The 24,401-nt window shown below is 43.6% G+C and overlaps 1 protein-coding gene across 7 annotated transcripts in view; it reads left to right on the top strand.

Moving 5' to 3' along the window:
• casz1 (castor zinc finger 1) overlaps positions 1–21,350 on the top strand; it is a 257,144-nt gene extending 235,794 nt beyond the window's left edge. For 5 of the 7 annotated variants that reach the window (XM_071371977.1, XM_071371975.1, XM_071371976.1 and 2 more), the window contains 13 exons: positions 1,603–1,775; positions 2,292–3,184; positions 6,810–6,945; positions 7,458–7,521; positions 8,542–8,696; positions 8,842–8,964; positions 9,312–9,635; positions 10,184–10,382; positions 11,343–11,514; positions 13,229–13,377; positions 14,048–14,279; positions 15,136–15,453; positions 16,325–21,350. In XM_071371977.1, coding sequence (XP_071228078.1) covers positions 1,603–1,775; positions 2,292–3,184; positions 6,810–6,945; positions 7,458–7,521; positions 8,542–8,696; positions 8,842–8,964; positions 9,312–9,635; positions 10,184–10,382; positions 11,343–11,514; positions 13,229–13,377; positions 14,048–14,279; positions 15,136–15,453; positions 16,325–17,622 — 4,236 coding nt within the window. In that variant the 3' untranslated portion in view covers positions 17,623–21,350. The remainder of the gene's footprint in view (positions 1–1,602; positions 1,776–2,291; positions 3,185–6,809; positions 6,946–7,457; positions 7,522–8,541; positions 8,697–8,841; positions 8,965–9,311; positions 9,636–10,183; positions 10,383–11,342; positions 11,515–13,228; positions 13,378–14,047; positions 14,280–15,135; positions 15,454–16,324) is intronic. The other 2 variants (XM_071371980.1, XM_071371979.1) reach the window with 1 other exon arrangement.
• The last annotated feature ends 3,051 nt before the right edge of the window (positions 21,351–24,401 follow it).

Raw genomic sequence — 24,401 nt, 5'->3', positions numbered from 1 at the left:
TATAAGGAAAATGATTGTCATTTTATTTCTCCAGTGATACCATTTAGGGGAAAATTTGGGGTGGCATGGAGAGTATAGCATAAACACCTCCCACAGAAAACATGAAAAAAGTTGTGAGCAGAGACATGGCCCCCATGCCAAGCCCAGGGAAAACCAGGCCACTCAGGCATGACAAGACGCACACCGATGAGCTCTCCGAGTCTTGAGAGCTCTGCACTTTAACTGTATCTATAAAAGGGAATTACACTTCTTCCACTTTTTCCATTAAGCCCAAATTGCCATTTAAGAGCAGTTTTGGTGCGTTTAACAAAAGGTGTCATAAAGTAATAAAATCAAAATGAAAGGGATGAACCCATGTCGTTGAAGCAGCAGCACTCTTCTCTCCCTCCCCTACTCTCTCCTCGCTCCTTAATTGGCATGGGTAAAAATTCAGTTAGTTGTTTATATAAACTGAAAATTTTTCATCTTTTAGTACCAAGCGACGAGTTGAAGATTATTCCCCCCACCGGATTTGTTTAATTTTTTTCCACATCTGCTTATTTTCAAGGTGTCATCGCGCCGAGTGCTTTCTCACCGGCAGGCCAGCAGCCCCGGGCTTGGATGGCCAGAGATATATTCTTTTTTAAACCCCCCTAACGGCGTAATTGTTATTAAGACGTTTCAGCCCTTGTTTTAACAGGCCTGAGAACCTGCAGATGTTGGCATCAGGCACCTCTGATTTAGTGGGGAAAAAACAGAGTGGCATTTTTTTCATTGTTTGACTCAATATGGAGAAGTTATCAACCCTCAAAAAGTGCCAGGGTTGATATACAATTGCTGCTTTTAATTCAAACATTAGCTGTATTTTCCTCCGGGCCCCGAAGTCTCCTGAGTACCAGAACATTTTAAACTAAAGAAAGTGACAATCAACCTGCCCACCACTTACCCCCTCCTCCCCTCAAGTTGCTCTGTGAGTTACAGTTAGGTTGCGGTGATTGCATACTGTAGCGCTCCGAATATGAATAGCATCAGCTTAAAAGAAAGCCTTAAATGGAAGGTATTTTTTAACCACACACGACCCTGGTAGTTATACCACTGACTCTTGCTCAAGTTTGTCACGTCGCAATGTTTCAAACAGAGCAGGTTTGCCATGTTTTACTTAACATGATGTTTGATAAGGTCTCTCGACTTGTCACACAGACAAGTAGCTGAACTTGAAAAAAAGACCTCCGTCCGTCTTACAATTTCTAGGTCACCAGAGACGCTTTCTTACCACACTGAGCTCATTTCTCAACAGAGCCTTTCTCAGTTCTCTTAATGGTCCCGCTGTGAAAAAGTCTGACTTAGTCACTGTTCCAAACCACTGCTATTTGAACGAACAAAAACAATGTAAATCAATGCTAGGTTGCCTCTTAAAGATTGGTGTCAGAGATTTATTCATTGATGTCAATAAAGTTGAAGGTTTGTCTCCACACCTCTTTTAGGTCATTATGGTAACAAATTATGTTCTCAATACCATACCTGGTTAAGTAAAGAATAAGTTGATGAATGAATAATTTATATGTCGATTTATTTGCCTATTACTGAAAAGCTTCAATCCCACACTCTCCTCTCTATCTGCAGGTGGGCTGCAACAAGGTATACACCAGCACCTCCGATGTCATGACTCACGAGAACTTCCATAAGAAGAACGCCCAGCTGATCAACGATGGCTTTCAGAGGTTCCGCGCCACTGAGGATTGTGGGACGGTGGAGTGCCAATTCTACGGGCAGAAGACCACCCACTTCCACTGCAGGTCAGGAGATCAGAACACCCCGTAATCGAGATAGAGATTGTATTTATAGGTGTCTCTTTTCACCAGGTCTCAACACTATTTGAGTTTAACTCACACCAGCCACTCTGTTTAATGTGTGCATCCATGATTGCCCAAAGAAATCGGAATCAATGTCTTTTTTCATAGACTGCAGTTTGAATCTGCTTCATACTATGGGTTCGATGAGCCGGTAGGCTCCACATAAAACAATGGATTGTAAGAATTGAGATTGAAAACATGTTTGGTTTTGCCAAACAGTCATTTGGAATGGCTCCTTAGCTGGCACAGTTTAAAACACCTCTGGTAAGTTGTGAAAGCGATGATATCTCAATGGAGGTTTATTGTGTCACCTTCCTCCATTATGAAGTATTTTGATTATGTGGCTTCAATCCATGACTGCCTCAAAACTTTTCCACTGTACAGAAAAGGCCTTGTAACTTAGCATCTTAGGTGACATCTTTTGAACTTTTCTCCCTGCTTCCCTCCCTCCTTCCACAGGCGCCCGGGGTGCACCTTCACCTTTAAGAACAAGTGCGACATTGAGAAGCACAAGAGCTACCACATCAAGGATGACGCGTATGCCAAGGACGGCTTCAAGAAGTTCTACAAGTATGAGGAGTGCAAATACGAGGGCTGTGTCTACAGCAAGGCCACCAACCACTTCCACTGCATCCGCTCGAGCTGCGGCTTCACCTTCACCTCCACCAGCCAGATGACCTCCCACAAGCGCAAGCACGAACGCCGCCACATCCGCTCCTCAGGCGTCATGGCCCTCTCCTCGGGCGGCTCCTTCCTGATGCCCAAGGAGGAACCCGGAGACGAGTCGAGCAACGACGACCTCATGGACTTCTCGGCCATCAGCAGCAAGAACTCCAGCCTGAGCGCCTCGCCCACCACCCAGCACTCGTCCAACGGTCCCGGCGCCCACTTGCTTGCCACACCCACCACGGTGATGTCGTCCTCCAGCGGTGGCCACAGCGGCCTCAAGCCCACCTCCTCGCTGCCGCACTCGGCACGCATGTCAAGCCTGCTATCCCAGGCGCTGCCCAGCAACATGCCTGTGGCACTGGCGCTGTCCAACAGCGCACTCGCCAGCGTCCACAATCCCTTCTTCCCACTCATGCCCCGGCTGCCCATGCAGCTGCCCCATTCGGCCGCCAGCCTGATCTCGGCCGTGTCGTCTGGCGCCCACTCCATGCCCACCGACTCACTGTCCCAGGGCGGCTGCTCCTCGGCAGGCAGCGATGGCGCCATGGCATCCACGCCGACCTCCTACGCCTCGGCCTCTTCCATCATGGAGAAGATCTCTGCTAGCAAGGGCCTCATATCCCCGATGATGGCCAGGCTGGCGGCAGCTGCCCTCAAGCCCTCTGGCAACCACCAAGACACAGGTGGGTGTTTTCATAAAGTTGTAGTGTCCCATGTGGCTCAGTTGGTAGAGCGTGGTGCTTGCAACGCCAGTGTTGTGAGTTCGATTCCCACAGCTGACCAGTTTGAAAAAAGTATAAAAAATATATATACTTACTCTAAGTTGCTCTGGATAAGAGCATCTGCTACATGTCTAAAATGTGAATATTTATTGTCTATGGTAATGTGAGATGGCTCAACACATTACTACACAGCTTGTTGCAATAGTAGCAATGCTCTAGTGCAGTATTTCCTAAACTCAGTCCTGGGGACCCCAAGGCATGCATGTTTTGGTTTTTGCCCTAGCTTTGATTATTTGAATCAGCTGTGTAGGGCAAAAACCTAAACATGCATGCCTTGGGGTCCCCAGGACTGAGTTTAGGAAATACTGCTCTAGCGTATGTCGGCCATTTTATTTTTCTGGGGGGGTTGAGCTAGCTACCCTCCTCAGAAAGGGATGTAGCTAGAGTCTGTCTTTCTTCACGACGTTTGTGGGGAAAACGCAACCCCTACTCACCCCCCCCCCCCAAACATTAGTGTGGAGTCACTCTACTGCAGCAAGAGCTAAAAGAGTGCACACTTAGGTCACCTAACCAAAATCACTGGCCCACGGTGGATGAGAATGTAGCAGTCACAAACTGCTCGTTCCAGGCTTGAAGGGGCATACTGAAGGCGTGGTTCACTGCTCCACGCTTGTTATTGTGCCGATGGTTAGCTAGATACCTGCAATCCATTTGTAGATAAATGCGCTGACAGAAAGGAGAGTGGGCCCTGTAAAAGTCTCTTACGGCGTTCGGAGGGGGCTCCCGGGGCTTGTGTTGTACATGTTTCCTCATCATTGGTCTCTTATCTGTGCGTGCGCTCGTTCCGAGCAAATGGAGGTGGAATGAAATTAAGTTCAGAAATTGCAAGAACAAAACCCATTTTTTTTCTCTTGCTCTCTCTCTCTCTCTCTCTCTACAAACTGATATAAAAACAGAAATCGCTCAGGCAGAAATGACTCAGCGCACCAGAGCATTCAGAGAGAGGGTGGTTTTTTGCAGAATGCAAGAGCAGACACAGATACACACACAGGCACACACATGCACACACATACACACAGGCACACACATACAATTTGGGCTCACAAACAACAACCTCATTGGCATGCATGCATACTCCAAAACACACACAGCCCAAGCACACACACACACACACACACACACACACACACACACACACACACACACACACACACACACACACACACACACACACACACACACACTCACACACTATTTGGGCTCGGACACAAACAACCACTACTCATTACAATAGTAGCCAAAATAGTAAATAAAGATGTCTAAAAGACAATAAAACAGTCTCACACTGTCACAACTGAGCAAAAAGAAGACTAGGCTACAGGCCCGAGCTGAGACTTTAGCAGGTGCGGTACAGATTGGAAAATTGGGCTAAGACAGGAGAGCGTCTCCGCATGCTGGTGGGCTGGAGGATTAGTTGCCTGGTGGTGTTGTTGGAGAAGGACGGGGCCCTGGGAGAGAGCAGGGCAGCTGCTCGGGGGAGGTGTGATCAGGTAGCACAGGCTGTCAGTCGGAGCTCCACCTCTGGGCCTCCAGGCAGCAGGTAACAGGGGGAGAGAGAGATTGAGAGAGAGAGGGCCTGACTGGGAAGGAGGGCCTCCTCAGATGGGGCTGGCTCCCCTTCCGTTGCTCCACTGCACCAGAACATGAGGGGAGCTCAGCACACACAGGGCTACTCGCACAGAAAACAAGTATGCTGTTTCGTTCACTTTTTTAAACAGCAGTAATAGAGAATATAGACGTTTTCAGAGGCACTTAGGGGGTTAGGTTTTCTCTGAAGTTTCACTTATTGTTCGCAAAATATGTGTGAACAGGACATTTGGGCTAAATTGAAGAGGAAGTGGTTATGGCTCACAGTGTCAAAAAGGTTTGAGAAACCTTTTAGCGTGTGGCTATTTTTAGATGGTTTTTTTGTTTGTTTTTACGGGGCCTATCTCTTCAGTGGTAAACTATGTATTCTTTTTTCAGGGGTTCATTATAGACTGCTTTTTATCAGTGTTTCTCACCAATTTACCCCTAAATGTTTTTAGTTTTTTTAAGATCCAGGCCTCTGAAGGGTTTACTAATTAAACACAGAGTGCAAATGATCTTTCACGACCTCTGTAACTTAGCCAGAGTAATTACATTGTGGTCGTTATTCCTGGAGAACATCCAGAAAAAACACCACGTTGAAATCTACTCATTTTCTTCCTCTTTTTTTTCATGACAAGAATCTTTGCCGAGATCTCTAAGCATTTAATTTTTTTTGATGAACATTCACTACTAACTTTTCTTTGATGTGATTAACTAAATGTCTATGTGTAGGTCACATATTCCTCGATATGATGTGCTCTCATCAGGTCTTTGACTTGATGTAATGTCCAATGACAATTTGTCTGGCTAGTTAATCATTGGGTTTCTTTTTTAGGGGAGTGACCTCACCCCAGCCACAAAACGGCCTCTCTTCGACCCCCTCCTCCTTGTTTCCCCGTCCCCCCACCACCACACCATTGTCAGCTTAAAAGGCTATGACACTGACACATCCCCATCTCCGTCCCTTAGCTTTGAGCTGACAAGGCCCAAGACTGGCTTTTCCACTCGCATTGCCTTTGATATGTCTCTGGGTCATCTTCTACTCAGGGACGCTGGTTCCAACTTCCCACTCACATAGCTGCTTTCTTGCAGGGCACATAGTTGGCCCTCCGCGACCTTGCCCGTCACAATACGTCACTACCAGTCACTACCAGGCCCTGTTTCCTAAACAACATGGCCCCACACAATACCAATCACAGGCGATGCACTCACTCAGCACACAGGCCTAAAAGCCCTTGCCAGGCACTCCTTCACTCTCATTCGTTCCTCTTTTTTGAAGAAAATACCACTTACTGTCTACCTAAAGCCCGGCTTTCTCTATATCGCCCGAGGAGAAATTAATATTTCAATCACTTGGGGATTGGGGGGAAAAAACTCACCTTCCTGTCAGCAGTCTTTGCCCCCGCCCCTCTCGTCTTTATTTATTTATTTATCATGCCGTTGCTGTCCTCACTCACGACATCATCTGCTGAATACCTATTCAGAGGAGAATCCGATCTGGAGGTCACGCTATTTGAACTGATCTGATTGGCTGTCAGCTCCAATCTGACCGACATAGCCCTGTTCCTCTTGGGCATGCTCAGTTGGCATTGGCTGCCTGCCGTTGTCAGGCCAACAAGGACCAGGGAAGGAAGGGAAGGGAAGGAGGGCGGGGGGGGAGGGCAATCGGAGACTGCCACTTTCTCTCAGCATTAGCATCCGACTTAATGACCAGTTAAGAGGCAGCCTAGCAAATGAGTTGTGACAAGTGCTGCTGAAAAAGGAGTATTTTCCCCTCATATCTCCTGCCTCTCAATCACCATTTAAAGGCCTTGACGGCCTGACATCATTTCGCAATAATTATCACTCTGAGTATTCTTTTCGGCTGGGACAGGAGTCAGATTGGATCTCGTCACAGGGTAATAATGCTGACCAACAATAACTTTGTTGTCGCTCTCTCTCTCTGGCTTCTCCTCAGGGAATGGGCTGGCTGGTTCTTCAGCGAGTCTGTTCAATCTGGTTCAAGTGAAGCAGGAGCCAGTCGACCATACCTCCGGGGCCTCCCAGGACTCCATCCAAGAGCACAGCCTGGACCTGAGCAAAAAAGACCACAGGTAGAGTCACAGGGTCACACTCCTAAAGTTTACCCCTTAAAAAAGCGGGTTTACTCTTAAAGAAAGTAGGTTTACTCCTAAATAAAACAGGTTTACTCCTAAATGAAGCAATGTTACTGTATCTCAATTGGTGTGAGAGTATTTAATACAAATGATGAAAGTGTGACTGCAGCGTTGCGAAGGGGATGCGATTTGTTCACTGACTCGTATTTCTGAAAGCAGTTTTGACCTGATTATGATTATTAATTTACTTTTTATTTTTTATTCCTCAAAAACGACTATGTTATCTCGATTTGCATCTCAATATATGGCCTCCAACACGTTTCTCCATCTCTCACTGATCTCACACCTCGGATGTTGACATAAACCACAACTCCAATCTTCCCTGCAAATTTGTTTAAAAGCTGCATTTTTGCTCTTCATTAAACATGCACACCCTCCTGTGATAAATAATAATATTTACTGTTCTTATGCAAATCTTGACTAAACATTGTTTATTTTCCTTGTTCCAGTAATGAATCAAACGGACACCCTGTACCGGGAAATACATCTCTTTTATCCTCGCTTATGAATAAGGTAAGATCCATCCATCAAACGCTTTTCATCCCCAAGACAAATTAGTGGGACGCACAGAGCCTCTGTTTGTTTTTTAATGTTTCACTGCTAATAAGATGAGTTTGTATCATTTACATTTTCCAGCCATTTTTCATGTGGTGTAATTCCACCGTACCTCTCACAAATGAATATAATGAACCAGGAGCTGGGTGCCATGCCAGATATATAGAGATGTTTGTTTTTTGATGAGCTGTTTTGAACTCGACATCCATTTTGTCCCCTCCTCCTTTCTCCTTTTTTCTTCCCCGGCTTCCTGTCACTCTATATTTATTCATGGAGTTTGTAAATTATTTGATTAAAAACTCGGGGGGGAAAAAGAGAAACAGTCACCCTCATTTTTTAAAAAGAGTAAATGTTTGCTGAGGGATATTTAAATGTGTGATTTTGTGAAGATTGAAATGGACATTGTTTTAATCATACATCATTTCTGACTAATACTAATGTGCGGGTGGTTCCCATTACCTTGATGATTTAAAGAGTTTTCTGGCTCCATTTTTTTGGCAAACTCACTCACACTACTGGCTAAGGGGGTTTTCTTGCCCTTCTGCTTGTATTCTTGTATCAGGAACACACTCAAACACACTCATGAGTGGTTTCCACAAAGCGGCCGTTGAGGCCTGACGGGAGAGGGGCTTGATGATCAGATGTCCTACAGCTCTCCCCTTCATGTAGGCCTTTTGGGGTCCCGTTCCGAGTCACCACATCACATAAAGCACGCACAATCGCTCACAGTGGACACTTGGCATGCGCACTTGGCCTGTGCTCAAGCAGAAGCCGGCTGTTTGTAAACTCGGCTGAGCTTCCGCTCTGCCAAAGTGTGTGTGTGCGTGTGTGTGCGTGTTTGTTCGCGTGAGATTGTGTGTGTACGTGTTTGCACGCCTGTGTGTGTGTGCGTGTACCTATGTACATTCCGTGTGTGTGTAGGCCCGCGCTCAGCTAACACTGCCGCCGCCGGTGCTTTATGTGCTGTGTGTTTTGCAGATGAATGCCGGCTTCTTCAGTGCCCTGAACCTGAAGACGGAGATGGAGATCGGCCAAGGGGCCGACACCTCAGAGGCAGCACAGTACCTGAGCCGCATCATGAAGAGGCCCATGCCAGACAAACCAAGCGAGCTCTGGAGGACATATCTGCGCAGGTACTTGAAGAGCTCAAATAATAGTATAATGCTTCAGAGGGGTAAAATGTCATTGTATTACTTTAATTATTTCCCCTTTTTTTATTATTATAAAAAAAATATATATACTAATTATATCTCTTCTCTGTTTTGTTGCTGGGTCAAGGTTCGACACGGAGGACTTCTGCGAGGCCCAGTGTGACTTCCTGCAGAAGGTCCACTTCCATTGTCTTGTGGAGGACTGCGGGGCGCTCTTCAGCACGATGGACGGAGCCATTAAACACGCCAAGTGAGTGTGGTGGCACTGGTGGCACTGCACCAGAAGAGCAGTCCATGTGATACACTGTGCCATAGGCATGTTTCTTCTGGCTGTGCAGATTCAGAATCAGTCTCATGCATCTCAATGGTCAACCCAACCCATGTTGATACATTAAAAGAAGAATACTGTATATTCAATAATGAGGCAAAATGTTTTTTTATCATGATGATCATTATAGTATTGGTTGTTTATTACAGTCCATTGTGTAAAAGCAATTTTGCTTAGAAAGCTGTATACAAATGTTAAGCCGATAATTTGAGTCGATGACTGAATGAAAGATCTGACTTAGTGTGTCCCCACCATGTCCATCTGTTCAGCTTCCACCTACGAGCCACGCTGAAGGTGAAATCAGAGCCTCACTTCAACAAAGTCAAGGACTGCGGCGACGGAGCATCCCACCAGTCCACCGCCCCTGTCTCCATGGCGAACAACCCCGCCATGGAAGTGGCCAACATGTCATCATCGTCAGGCGGAGGCTATGGCTCCTCCCCCTCACTGCTGGCATGGAAGCAGCTGACGGGCAGCATCCCACAGCTCAATGCCTCCATGCCTAACCTGCCTGCCAATTCGCCGCTGGCCACCACCTCTCTGGAGAACGCCAAGCCACAGGTCAAACCGGGCTTCCTGCAGTTCCAGGACAAGTAAGGGACCGTGAGACTTGTAAATAACACGCATGAAACACTTTGACTTGAGCACCTTTATTGAACACGTTCAGGCAAAATCATTGACCACTGACACGACAAGTTGTATTTTCATTAGGCTACACAAAAAATACAATTGTAAAATGAAAGAATGTTTTAAGAATCGTAGGTTTAAGCAATGTAGGTTGTTATGACCAGTCATGGCAATATACTTTATATGAAATGTTATAGATGTATGGATTTTGATATTCTTGGACATTGGAGATCCTGTATTCCAGGGCTATTCAATACCAGCCCTCGAGTGCCAAAGTACGGCTGGTGTTCCTATCTACCTGGTAGTTCATTCATCTGGTATAACTAATAATTATATAATTGATTGATCAGAGAGTCCACTTACCTGGCGTCCCAGGTCCCTGATTAGACGGACAGAATGAAAACCAGAAGCATTTCATCCCTCCATGACCGCAGTACAGAAGCCCTGTCCTATTTCTGTTTAGAAAAAGGTATTGAACATACCCCCCTTTCTTTTATGTTTTTTGTTCATACAGTGACCCTTGCCTGGCCACTGACTGTAAGTACTCCAACAAGGTCCACTTCCACTGTCTCTTCGGGAACTGCAAGTACGTCTGCAAGACCTCGGGGAAGGCCGAATCCCACTGCTTGGACCACATCAACCCTAACAACCACCTGGTCAACGTTCGAGATCAGTTCTCCTACTTCTCCCTCCAGTGTCTATGTCCCAACCAGGTAGGTCCCCACCTTCTCTCTCCAAGCACCAGCAAATTGCTGTCATATCATCAAGTTTTCTAACCATGAAGTATACAATCTATTAGACCTGTATTTGAGGTGATTTAACTCCAGTCTTTCAGAATCGCTCCTCGTCTGTCTTCTGTCTGCTGGGAGACGACAGTCGACTCACCCCGTAATGTCTGTTTATATGTCAATGATGTCATTTTGACTGCCGCATTCTCCCCTCAGAAAAGGCCAATTTAGCTGATATTACCCAATAAATCATTGTCAGCCGCACAATAAACAAGGCTGTCTTGAATAGGGCAAAATCTGGCAAATGTTTCTCAAATTAAACCCCTTAATGGAGGCTCCTGCCTGCCTCTCGTGAGCCAATATTTGGAGGATTTTTTTTATTTTATTTCATTAATAATGTGTCTAAAATAATCCTCTCACTTAGCCCCCCCCCCCCCCCATATCCACCTCCTCCCCTCCCTCCCCCTATCCACCTGAACTGAGATAATCCTATATAGCCTGGCTCCTATGGGACACACAAGCCAGAAACAGATAGTGGTGTGGAGACAAGTTAAAAAGAGAGGGGTGGGTTAGAGAGTATTTGATAGACCGATCCTTCCAAATGTACAAGGGGGTAGTTAGTGTAAAGGTGTGAATTGTTGGTGGAGTAGAGTAATATAGATGTCCATTTGAGCAATCAGCAGCACCCCAAAATCTGTTTATTGTAGGACCTGTAGTAACTATAAATAAATACAAATAGGAAAACAGAAAATGAGTTAATCAGACATCAGAACAGAAACTGGTTGGGAATTCAGCAAGCTTATCTCGCAACATTTTGTTCTGTAGTTTGTATCCACAAGTCAAGTTGATCAGCAGCAACTTAGGTTTAAAGTCATTGTTCTAGCCTGTTTCCCAGTCTTACATTAGGATGACCACCCCTCTGTCTCTCTGCCTTCCTTCCTCCAGCACTGTGAGTTCAGAATGAGGGGCCATTACCACTGTCTGCGATCTGGCTGCTACTTTGTAACCAACATCACCACCAAGCTTCCCTGGCATGTCAAGAAGCATGAGAAGGCAGAGAGACGCGCCGCCAATGGCTTCAAATACTTCACCAAGAGAGAGGAGTGTGGCAGGCTAGGTAAGCTTTCAATTTAAACTAGTCTCTTTTTCTCTGTCTCTTTGTCTCTCACTCTCTCACTCCCTCTTTCTCTTTCTCATTCTCACTGCTAGGCCAGTGAGAGATGTAAGGGTTAAGGGTGTGAAATCAAGAGAGATGTAGTGATGTTTCCACATTGATTTTCAGTGGACGCTCCGAGCAGATATTCTCTCTGTGCGCCTCAACTGTCACAGAGAGAGCTGCTCCCAATCCTGGCAAACACATTGTCACGCTATCGCAGAGCAATTCACATGGCATAAAACAAGTCTGGCTCGTACTGAACTTTTTATGGAATGTTTTGCATAGGCACTATGAATGTGAAACCTTATTTTCCTAGTGATTACATTGTTGGCACTGTAACATATATATTTGTTGCTTTCTTTCTCATATAACTTAAATGTCTGGTTATATGTTATACTAGACTTGAATGCATATGTATATATTTATAAGGGACAAACCCACTAAGGTTGTTTTCATTTTTTTGCTTGTCAGAAATGAGCGATTGACATACTTGTTTGTGTGTGCTGTGTACTTTTCTCAGTCACCCGTCATCATCATTCCCAAATGATTTTACAAGTCATCTCTTATTTCTGGCTGTTCTAAAAAGTTCTTCTGAACACAAATGAAAAAGACAAAAAGGAATTCCTGTCCTCTATCCTGATCAGCCCCGTTGTATTGTTTTGAAAGGGTAAAAGGGATTACTAAAGCAAGCACTCAAGTTATAAAACATTTATGGTTTGGTGGTATCCATGGCAGCAACATTCAACTGAACACGGCCGATTAAGTTACCTGGAAGGGTCTCATAAAGGCCCTGCATGTCACGGTGGCTACAGTTATTGACTCAACTTTGCATGGTTAAAGTATATGTGCAGTGTTACTGTGTACAAAGCTATTGTTTTGTGCACCTGGTCCCATGGTTACTGACATGCTAGCACCTGCCCAGCATTTTGCTCTTTCAATTATTTCTGCCTGCTTTTATATAATGATATTTGGAGGAGCCGACATTTCATTTGAAATCATGAAGCAATTCGAAAATCGCTCCCTAAAAGTGAGGAAAAGAATAAAAGAGGAAGAATCCAACACAATAGTGCCATGGCACAAAAAAAAATGAAAAGACAACAATGGCTCGATTTTGAAAAATGAATTTAATATGGGAATAATTGTATATTTACTTTGGTTTGCAGGGGTGTGTGCATTATTGGCCTACACTGCATAGGATAATGTATTTATGTAAATTCCTAATTGAATAAAGGATGTCAGTGTAATAAAAGAGCTCCACAGGTTTAGTCCACGGCAGCCTAGACTGGCTCAGTGTGACACTGGAGTCATCTAATCTAATATGCTACATATACTGTTGTTTTTGTCCCTGCGATGTCATGATGCTGAATCTAAACCAAAGTAGAGCTTCTTAAAGACACGATTTTACCAGGTTTTCAGAGCTAGTTAGAGGACGTCTTTAAATGGACACTTACACTTCACATTATACAATAACTGCCATTTACAGCTGCTTTGAATTGTAGTTTGGGCGAATCTCCGAAATGTGCCAGGCAATACCAAATTCATATGTGAAAACATCACATTTCTCACGTAGCATTGAGTTAAACACTGTGAAAACGTCATATGTAAAAAATTAAAATAAAATAAAAAGTCAATTTCTTCACCTTGTGATTGAAACCGTGTCATTGTCTCTTTGCAGGCTGCAAGTACAACCAGGTGAACAGTCACTTCCACTGCATCCGCGAGAGCTGCCAGTTCTCCTTCCTGCTCAAGCACCAGATGACCTCGCACTCCCGCAAACACATGAGGAGGATGCTGGGAAAGAACTTTGACAGGGTTCCATCCCAGGTAACGAAAAGTGTGTGTGTGTGTGTGAGAGTGTGCGTGTGCGTGCGTTCCACATAATGTTCTGAACAGTGCAATTATTAAGACAAATATGTGGGGAGTTTCCATAGAACCATTGCCGGTGATAGTTTGCATATTGAAAGTATGCAAAAACACGCAGTTCCTCACACACCCTTTCACTGAAAAATGTGACTGTGGCAGCTCGTGTCATAAGGTTTTGGGTTTTATAATTTTCCATTGTGCTTCCTGATTCCTGAGTCAGATGCATGGATAATGAGTAATGAACACCTTTGGTGACACTGCATTTTTTATTTGTTTTAACCTTCATGTTACAGTGTATCTATGGGATTTATCGCTAATATGTTGTCGTTCTCAAAAAAAGTATCATGGAGGTACATTTTTTTCACTGAAAGTGTCTCTAAAGAACTGTGTTTTTACATACTTGCGATATGCAAACCACCGCCAGCAATGTCATTGTTATATCAGTACTCTATGGTGATGTAGTGCCAGTATACGTATGCCTGACAGTTGGTGCCCCATGAGAGAATATCTTACGTAAATGGGGAATCCCTACATTTAAATATGTCAATAAATATCATGTTTAAAAAAAGAAGAATCCTGTGTGAGGAACATTCCCTACAATATGTATTCCCCCCTGTGTGGTCCTCTATAGGTGGTGTCCCATGGCCAGAGGGCCGATGACATGCAGCACTTGTCGGGCATGGGCTCGGGCCTCATGGGCAGCCACCCGGGGATGACCCATGGGTTCTCCAGCATGATGGACGAGACGGATGACTACATGGACTACATGGGCGGGGGCAGCCCCCTGTGCCTCTCCTCTGAGTCCTCCAATCAGGACCGCAGTTGCAGCAGCACCCCCGTGGGCAATGAAAGCTCCCCAGCAGGTGAGTTGAGGAGCGGGGGCAGGATATAGAGGCTAGGGTTAGCCAGGCTGGTTGAGGAGTGAGTATTAACATTGTGGCCATAGCAACTTGCATACGAATGCATACTGTAGAGTTGATAACAGAGATAACAAGAAAAACAATGGATTTATGGATGGTGTTGCTTAGTGAAATGATGGCGATATTGTTTAATTTCAGTGAAAAGTAAATTGTCTATCAAGTTCTATTAAAGAAGCAAGTAAAACGTGGTTATGAAGTTAGAATGAAGTAGTGTTTTTGTATTGTAAATCCAGCGTCATTTACAGTACCATTAGAACTCACAGGACACAGCCATGTCAATTCATGTCCATATCTCATCAACATCATAATTTCCTGATTTCGTAGTGGATTCCATTTTTACAAATACTATTTAAAACAATAGGAAGAGTGGGAAACCAATCAAAATCCATAAATTAATTGTTCTCTTATTCGGAGGTCATTTATTTTCTATTATTAATTTTCTACAGTAATAACTTATGGCAATTTGATATAGTAGACTACATTTCCCTTTTACCTGAAAGCTATCCCTGTGGCAACAAACTTCTCAGATTCTCTGCTTTTCAAAATCTGATCTTGCCTTCATCAAATGAGTTTCACATTTCCATTATTTTGTGTCAAATGTTATCCACCATTTTCATCATTGTTGCTTTGGCTGGTGTTTGCTTTCTTGATTCGGCTTCATTTTGTATCATTCTCTTATCTTTTCCCTTTTTCCCTTCCATCCCCGTGTGTGTGAATGGGTCTGTGTGTGTTTGCGTCTACCCGTCTGTCTGTTTCCCTTCCCGTCTTTCTACACTTCCTGGTCATCCTGTCTTTCCAGGACCAGGCTGCCCGGTCACTACTGCTCCCTCTACCCCCGCTGACACTAGCGCTCCCCAAAACGCACCTCCTCCACCACCTCCTCCTCAGCCTGGACTTCAGTCTCAGGCTCCATCTTTCCCTCCTGCCCTCCTCCGACCTCCTCTTCCCTCGCTCCCATATCTCGTCTCTCCATCCTGTCTGTCATACTCTCTGCTCAGCGTCTCTCTCGGAGCCACTCGGAGTGTTGTCATGCCAACCAACACACCAGCTTTCAGCCCCATCATTGCCACTCCGTCTCCGGTTAAAAATGACGTCCCTATAGTGCAGGATGCTGCAGGTACTTATCCCGACGCAAACCAACATTGTAGCTGTCAGTGTCAATTGGTGTAGATGTAGTCTACTTCAGTGTGTACTTGTTTGATCCAGTATGACTTCTCAAAATTGTTGTTGAAGCTTGAGAGAAAGTCAATGGGGAAAGTCACCATGCAAACATTATTTGGGAAAACTGTGAAAAAGTGAACATTTGGGAAAACGTCTAAGTTAGTCTGAAAAAGTCTGGATATACGGTCTAGATGAGATATAGAAACGTTTTTGTTTGTTTAATCTTTATTTTCCGTTTTAGCCATTCCCTTATTCTCATGGAGCTTGGTCTTACGTCTCCATTACACGCAGGTTATGCACAGTGTCCCCCTTTGGTATTTACAAGGCTGTGGAAACAGCACCGTAAATTCAGCACCTGTAGTCCAAAGCCGTGGCCTTGTTTAGCTTCCATTAACGGCACCAGCCGCCTCTTATTTTAATCATGCCCCCACTTTTATCGAGGCCCCTGCTTCCTGTCGAGCCGAACAGGGATCACATCATTAGCAGTGACTCCAGGGGACTCGGCAAGGTAGGCTACCCCTCGTAAACCAAAGGCAGATAAGAGGGGCCGCCAAGATCCACATCTCTGCCACTGTTTGGAGGCTGTAGACACCCAGTAAAAATGTCAAGTACCGATTAGCAGCAAAGTCAATCTATCATTTAACCCCCCCCCTTCCCTTCTTCTTATTCAATAGTTTGTAAAGACAAAAAAATATATACAATTGTGAATGTAGGACAGCCTCTCAGAGATTCCGCAAAGGAAAATCTCCCCTTGGCCCAGCTTGTTTAGTGTGCTGTACCACTAAAAGTTGATCAGTTGAGTTCTAATGTTCTTCCTCTCTCTGTAGGCAACACCATCTCCATCCCTACGGCCACCGGCGCCAAGAAACGCTTCTGGATCATCGAGGACATGTCCCCCTTCGGCAAGCGGCGCAAGACGGCTTCTGCTCGCAAAATGCTGGACGAGGGCATGATGCTGGAGGGCTTCCGCCGCTATGACCTGTACGAGGACTGCAAGGACTCCGGCTGCCAGTTCTCCCTGAAGGTGACCCACTACCACTGCACCCGCGAGAACTGCGGCTACAAGTTCTGCGGCCGCACGCACATGTACAAGCATGCGCAGCACCACGACCGCGTGGACAACCTGGTCCTGGACGACTTCAAGCGTTTCAAGTCATCGCTCAGCTGTAACTTCTCCGACTGCCAGTTCTCCGGCAACAGCACCCACTTCCACTGCCTGCGCTGCAGCTTCCGTTGCACGGACAGCACCAAGGTGACAGCCCACCGCAAACACCATGGCAAGCAAGATGTGATCAGCGCCGCCGGCTTCTGCCAGTTCAGCTCCAGTGCTGACTGCGAGGTTGCCGACTGCAAATACAAGCTCAAGTGCTCACACTTTCACTGCACCTACCCCGAGTGCAAGCACACTGTAGTCGGTATGTCCCAGATGGACTCCCACAAGCGCAAGCATGAGAAGCAGGAGCGCGGCGAGCTGCCGTCGGTGTCTCCCCGTCAGGAGGGGGCGCACCACATGACGGGAGGAGTGTCCGCGGTGCCCCACGCCTCCATGGGCCTTCTTCCAGCCTCGCCCGGTGGCCTCTCAGGACTCTCCCACCACCACCATCACCACCATAACAACAACAACCATGCCCCCTCCATGCTCTACCCCCCAGCCAGCATGGCATCTGACTACAACCACCCCTATCCAACCTCCTCAGTCAGTCTGGACAGCTCCCTCAACCTGGGCACCGACACCTGCAGCTCCCTGTTCTTCCTGAAAAACGCCGCTGGCCTGGGCCTCAATGACTCGCTGGACCTGAGCAAAAAGATGCACCATCACCATGACCCGAGCCTGACCATGGCTGCCGGGCCCAACCCCATGCCACCGCTAGGCTTGCCCGCTCCTCAGGATGACACCACGGGAACATCGGGCGACCCCGAAGATGACCAGTCACCTGAGGAAGAGGCCAATGCAGAGGAAGATGAGGAGGATGAGGATGAGGCGGAGGAGGATCTGAACACTGACTCGTACGAAGATTCGATGCCACAGCCCGACGGCGACAACAAGGACAATGACGAGAGTTTTGATGCTTCCTTAAACCACACTGACACTTCCCAACTGGAAAAGCAAGAGGCCGACCCATGAAAGATACTCTGACACTGAAGAAGAAGAATCCTGTATACTATGAACAAACAAATTAAAGTGGCCTCATTTATCAAGGTTAGAGACACTGCAGATGACAACAAGAAGACAACAACAACAACAACAACAAGAAATTATGGCCCAAAATGATTTATGATGATGTTTACAAGATGACCAACAATATAAATTAAATTATGCATAAAAAAATGAACAGAGAAACAAACAAATTAGGCCTCTTTTACACGTGGGGCAGCAATGTAAACATTTTACTACACAGCAGTCTTTTTGTGTGCCTGCATGTTTGACTTTAATTTATTTTACTTTTATTTTTAACCTTTTTTGTGCGTGGAAAAAACGATAAGAAAAAAAAATCTCTATATAACTATATACGTAAGTGTGTGTGAACTTTTATATACAAAGGAAATTACTGGTGCAGTCTTTACATGAACTGCAGGACCCTTGTTAACAATGAAAGGGAAAGACATCACTGTTAAATTACATTGAGGAAAAGTTCTAAAGCAGAATGTGTTTGAACATTTGATCCTATTTCTGTATTAATATTATTATTATTACTATTATTCTTATTATTACTACATTAAGTGCAGGGGTCTGCATTAGTGTTTTGGCTTGTACCCTTCTCTCTTCATCCTTTGCAAGGTTATCTTTCGTTCTCAATGTACATTTTCAAATAGAAGTGACCAGTGACTGTGTCCTCAGTCTCAACTGCAGATGGGCATAGATCTCTGAGCGAGCATTGCTCTGTGTATGCAGCTACCTGGGAAATTATGTTAAATTCTCACCAAAATCAAGCTTGTGGACTTGCAATTGTAACCCTTACCCCCTGTCGAGGAACCTATTAAGTTTGCATTTGGATAGTGCACTTTTATATAAATGATGATAGATATTCAAACATATTTTTGTTACCATATGCATCATTGCATTACGATTGCGTTATACTTGCATAGTAAAATCAGACGGCTCGGAATATTGATTTAGAACTAGGCGAGGAACCATCATGACTAACTAGCTGGGGGTCTGAATGAACTGACCAGAGGAAAAGATGAGTCACTCAGATGCAATGAGGAATGACAGAGGTAGCGTCAGGGAGTGTTTGTTTGAAATGTACAGACAGAAAGCAAAATGTGTCAATGCTGGACATTTTGTTTTCCATTTACTATGGCTGTGGTTTAGCGCCTATTGTAACGGTTTTATTTAATATTTATGTGACCTTGCAATGAGACATTTTTAGGGTGTTCTAGCACTTTTTAGATTTATCTTCAGAAAAAATATGGCATGCATCTTTTAACAGGGAATTTGCTTTAAGATGTCGTTTTAGTTCACTTTGCTTTGATGCACAAATAGTTGTTAAGTGTGACAAAGAACTGTTGTTCTGTGTTTTATTTAAAGTAAGGACTGATTTTATTTGCTTCTGTGATTGGAGGATTTAAATATGAAATGGGCATGACCGAGTTATGGTGGCCTATTAACAACACTAATAAGAAGACCTGTGATTTCAATTCATTATTAAAAACATGACAATGCTCAGATACTGTAGTACTAAATTATCACACAAAACACGTTAGTCTAACCTATCTTCAGGTTTACTGGGGGGTGAAAATTGTTATGATGAATTATTTCTTGAATATGGCTTTGGAAAAAATAATCATAATATGGGGAATTATGTGTGTAGATTGTTATCCACAAAATATTGTTTAGAGAAGAAAAAAAGGTTGTACAGTATTTTCTTCTGTAAAAAGACTATATATGAACAAAATGCTCTTTGATGAACAGCTTCCTTTAAAAATAAAACAATTAAAGGAGAAATGAATAATAAAAAGTAAAACATTGAAATAACCCCACTATAGTTTGCTTGTGTGTGTGTGTGACCTTTTTTTTTAAATATAATTTTTCTCCCCCCCTTAGATTTCTATAGGAAGTCAGTAAACATTGTTAGGACCCTTGCCATACTGTAGCACTGAAGGCAGTAAGGGGATTCCGTTTTTTACCTTGACATTTTCAAAGCTAATACAAAAAAACACTGATTTAGACCTACTAATGGATGTTTCTGGTTTATTTAACACTTTGTTTTATTCATTTTTCTGTTTGTCATTTTTGTGTGTGCTTGTAGTTTTTCCTTAATTTGATATTTTCTTTGACATTTTACTTTGCTGTGGGCATACATGCCTCTCTCACGGACTCAAATGCAAGGCAGTGCATCACTTTTTATTTATTTGAGTTTTTCTGACAACATTTTGGGAATAGCTATTGGGCTGGAAGATATTGTGCACTTGAATACAGTTTGTGTGTGTGCCTGTGTGTGTGTAAAATAGCAGGATTTGTAAAAAGTTTAAAATAAAGAAACCATAATTATTATAACGATACATATGTACTGCTTAGTAGTGCTGTAGCCCGATGACGTCTGGGGTCATGTGTTGTGGGGGAAGTCCCAAAATACTGACACTATCAAAACCTCATGGGGAGAGAGACTAACCCATATACGGTAGCTGGAGCAAGGCATGAGGGCAGAGAACTGGTCTCTCTTTCTGTGATAATACTTAGTGTCTGGCTAGTCTCTCTCCCCCCGGATAGAGACCGCTAATAGCAGGGAGACCTGTGGAACTGCTCTGGTCGCTTAGAGCTACAAAGCCTCGCTTCATGTGACCTTTCCTCGTTATATTCTACCAAATGCTTTTGTCCCAGTAGACATTGAAGTAAAAGTTTGTCCCAGTAGACATTCAAGTGAAACATCTGCATCGTTGCAGATAGCAGAGAATCAACAATATTTGTTGTCAGGCCGCCCAATGAGGGCTCGCCTCTGGTCAGAGATTAACCAATCAGAACCAATACAATTCAGAGTTTGAAATGGGAATAGTCTGGGGATGAAAGGAGTAATTTGCTGGTGCCAACAAGATGGGTCTCTGTGTCTCTTCACGAAAGGAAAGGAGGACACTTTTTTAGTTTCTGGCGGGTTTTTTTTCTTTGTGAGCTTTGTGCTGTTAGGTCCCTTCCTCTCGTTCAGTGGCACACAATGACCAGCGCGCCGCTCTGGTGGTGTCTGTCCTCCCTCAGCCTACAGCTGTTGCCGTCTCTCCTCCTCCTCTTCCTTGTGATGTTTCTTTAAATAAAAAACGGGTAAAGGCATCACCATCTGTCAGCCAGCTGGCATCCTGTATATAATCTACGAGAAGGAAAAAAATAAACATGAAAATTATATTACACAAAAACCAGACGGAAACAACCTCCAAATCCTACATAGACTGCTGCTGAAACGACAGATTGCTTTACCGTTTTAATTAACGGGGAAAAAGATGACATGAAAACAGAAAGAAAAACTAAATGAGATGTATTTTCTCTGTTGCGTAATAATGTAGTAAAAAAGCAGTGTACTACTACGGCTTGGTGGCAAACAAATAGAGAAAAGTTGTCAAATATTTTGCACTCCAGGACTAAAAGCCATCTCTAGCTCATTTTCTTTTTGGTTTTATTTCACAACCACACAGGGAGACAAATCAGACATTTTGTATGAAAAGTAGACAGTGAAGTTAATGAAAAAGTATTTTAAATTACTTGAATTTGCTGCCCTCTGCACTGGTGTTCATCACTGCATATTTACCACTTTGATTTAGTGCTGTTTAGTCCTTCAATGTGCTATAATAGTTTGTTTCTTTCTGCATGTCTTATGCAAGGGTTGAGCTTTTCACTCAATAAAATAAAGATGTATTGAACAAAAATAGATGAATGGCCTGTTTCAATGTTGTCTTTTAACAGTCCAGTAAGAACATGAAACGTTATTTAATGATGACTTATAGGCTACCACGCTTGCATGACATGTTTGGGCCAATGTGAGTGGAGCACATGCATGTATACACGTGTGTGCGTGCGTGCATGTGAGTGCATGTACGTGTGTGTGTGTGTCTTTGCCTCAGCTTGTCCCAGGTTGATGTGCCAAGAACAGTTTGTGCAAGGGGACAGCAGCAGTGAAGAGACAATCGGCCCTGGGAACACACACGACAGGTGTGCAGTGCATATGTGGTCACATGATGGCTGTGAGGCAGATTAGGCCCCAAACAGATGAAGCGCTCCTTAATGGCAGCTTTTATTAAGTTCACAATGTGAGGGAGGCAGGCAGGGAGGGGGAGGGGGGGGGGGCAGAGGAAAAGCAGGTGGCCTTGTCTCTACAGTCATGGATGAAGATACATCTTTGTACAGCCAAGTCCGAAGAGGACGGCCACTACCGAAAGATTTATTGATATTTGATTGCCCTGGCCTTACTGTCTGGTTGTCCTGAATTCAGCCGTAATGGCTGTAAAGGAACTACTGCAAATGCTCTGAGAGAAAAATGTCCCATCTAAGAAATATTGCACTTGCCACTGATCATATCATGTAGACCCATGTATGATGGAACACTAGCTGCACCATACACATTCTATATAAGTCGTACAAACCATTTACGAACAAGAGAGATTACATTGTGAAAGGAGCGGCTCATTTTCTTTCTCCACCCACCCTATCTTCTTGTTGCTTCTCTTTTAATCCACTGCCCTTTGCGTTCATTTATCTATTTTGGCACGTGTATGGGGTTATTTTCGAGTACCTCTGGTCATGGGGTAAAAAAGGCTTGTTGTGCGTCCCAAATGCACCCTATTCCCTATATAGTGCACTACTTTGGGCCCTGGTCAACAGTAGTGCACTATATAGCGAATAGGGTGCCATTTGGGACGTAGCCTCTGAGGAAGGCTGCTTTGCCATTGGTAGCAGCTGTTGCTGTTGAGAGACCCCAGAGGAAATAGAGAATTGGACACACATTCAGCCAATTTAACATTAACTAGACCTTATTGGAGGCTGGAACACATGGCAGAACCATGCAGCGCTACCGTATGGGGCTCTGTTTATATATGCTCTTACTCTCCCTTAAGGAGTATTACGGGGTTGTATGATAGTTGTGTGATGGTTATATGATAGTTGTGTGATGGCATTTCAAGATGAAAAAGAGATGTTGGAAAAGTGCACTCATAAGGTCACTAAGATCGACTAACAGGCAAAAGCAGACGGAATGTGTAAATGTGTAAAATACAATCACAAATGTACATCTAAGACAAAAGTACACAAAAGAAACAGTTAAATTGTCAATCTGCATTTATTAATAGATTTTTCCTCGCTTGTGTATCCTTTTGACCTGCTCCTATTGTATCACATATAAGGGACTTGAAAGTAACCAAAATAACTTTTTCTGCATGAACCTTAGAGTCTAATATGGAAGAATAAAAACTTTGAGCAGTTTTAAGATGAGATCATTTAAAATATCAAACACTGTTGTTTTACACTGATCTGAAAAGAGATTTCCCAACTGTTATTTGACATTTTTTCCACTGTTCAATCAAACCACAACATTAAATGCTGGTGTTTTTAAGGTTCTGTCTTAGCAACCATTGCTCAGAGGGATCATGACTTTAAGATTCAGTATGATTTCATCCTGTAGCTTTTAAATAGATACAGTATATAATTATTTATTACAGTATGTATTATTACACATTTCGGGAAGTGTACAGTACATATTACATGTTATGTCCACAAGTTTTTAGGCTTATGCACAGTCTATGTACTGCATTTAGAGCTGATGCTTTCTTAATTTTTTTTGACAGACCTGAGTTTTTACAAGTTTCAGGTTGGGTAACATTTCTTCTCAGTAACATGACACATTCTCTGGGAGTGGTGAATCTATAAATATTTGCCTTTCAATGTATTGTTCTGTTCAGACCTCAAGATAACAAGACATTCTTTTCTCAGCTCAACTAGAATATTCTTTCAGTTCAACACCTGCATGTGTACTTATTTCCTTGAAAAACTGGAAACAAATCTGTTAAGCGGAATGAGAGAAACATCAGAAAATCTACCAAAGTGTTTACTTTTTTTCTTTAAAAAACAAAAACAAAGATAAGGTGAGACCTATGAGAAACAGGACAAAACCCTTCACTAAAAGAAGCATGAATACTTGTGTGTTCCATCATTTGGGTCGTTCCATGAAATGGGTTCCTTTTGCATCCCTTTGATATTTTAAGTAGAAATTCCTTACAAATATAGAATTTTAAAAGCCTGTTATATTAAATGAAGTGCACTTTAATATAGACCACATGGAGAATTCAATAAATCAGATTTTCTTAAAATATAAATAAAGACTTGCTTAAGTATGAATATTCAACATTTTGACATGTCCCTCCGTCAACTCTGTGTCACTTCTAGGAACATTTCAATCCACTTATCCCAAAATGTCTCATTGCTGCTTTGACAGTCATTTCTGAAGATTATTATTTATTTTCATGTGATTAGTGATGCATTTTCATCTGTCCCTCATTTTAAGGTAAACCCTGTTATGCAAACAATTAACCACTTTAAAATAATGTACCATTCTACCAAGTTAAATGATTCACAGCAGGTGACATCGTTTGGGTCTTCTGAACAGCATGGTGGAAAAGAGAGTAAGTCTTCTCTCTCTTTTCGGTCTATTTATAAAAAAAAATGTTTTTGACTGAGGTGGTTGAGCTCAACACGTCAACCCTGTTCGCTTAATTAATGTTAGGACTTTAATCATATGTGGAATATATGTATAATTTCATGAACACCATGTGGTCCCATGATTTTCATCACATGAGGAATAGTGGCCGATCTTCACCTAAAACCTCAACCCTGTTATCGTCAACCCTGTAAGAGGCCCAATGGTAACTTTATCAGTTTGATGTGAGTTTATTTATACAAGGCATACTTAAACAATGAGAAAATGTTGG

Source organism: Salvelinus alpinus, chromosome 28 (assembly GCF_045679555.1).
Source record: "Salvelinus alpinus chromosome 28, SLU_Salpinus.1, whole genome shotgun sequence".
NCBI classification, from domain to species: domain Eukaryota; kingdom Metazoa; phylum Chordata; class Actinopteri; order Salmoniformes; family Salmonidae; genus Salvelinus; species Salvelinus alpinus.
This window is presented reverse-complemented; position numbering and strand designations above follow the sequence as displayed.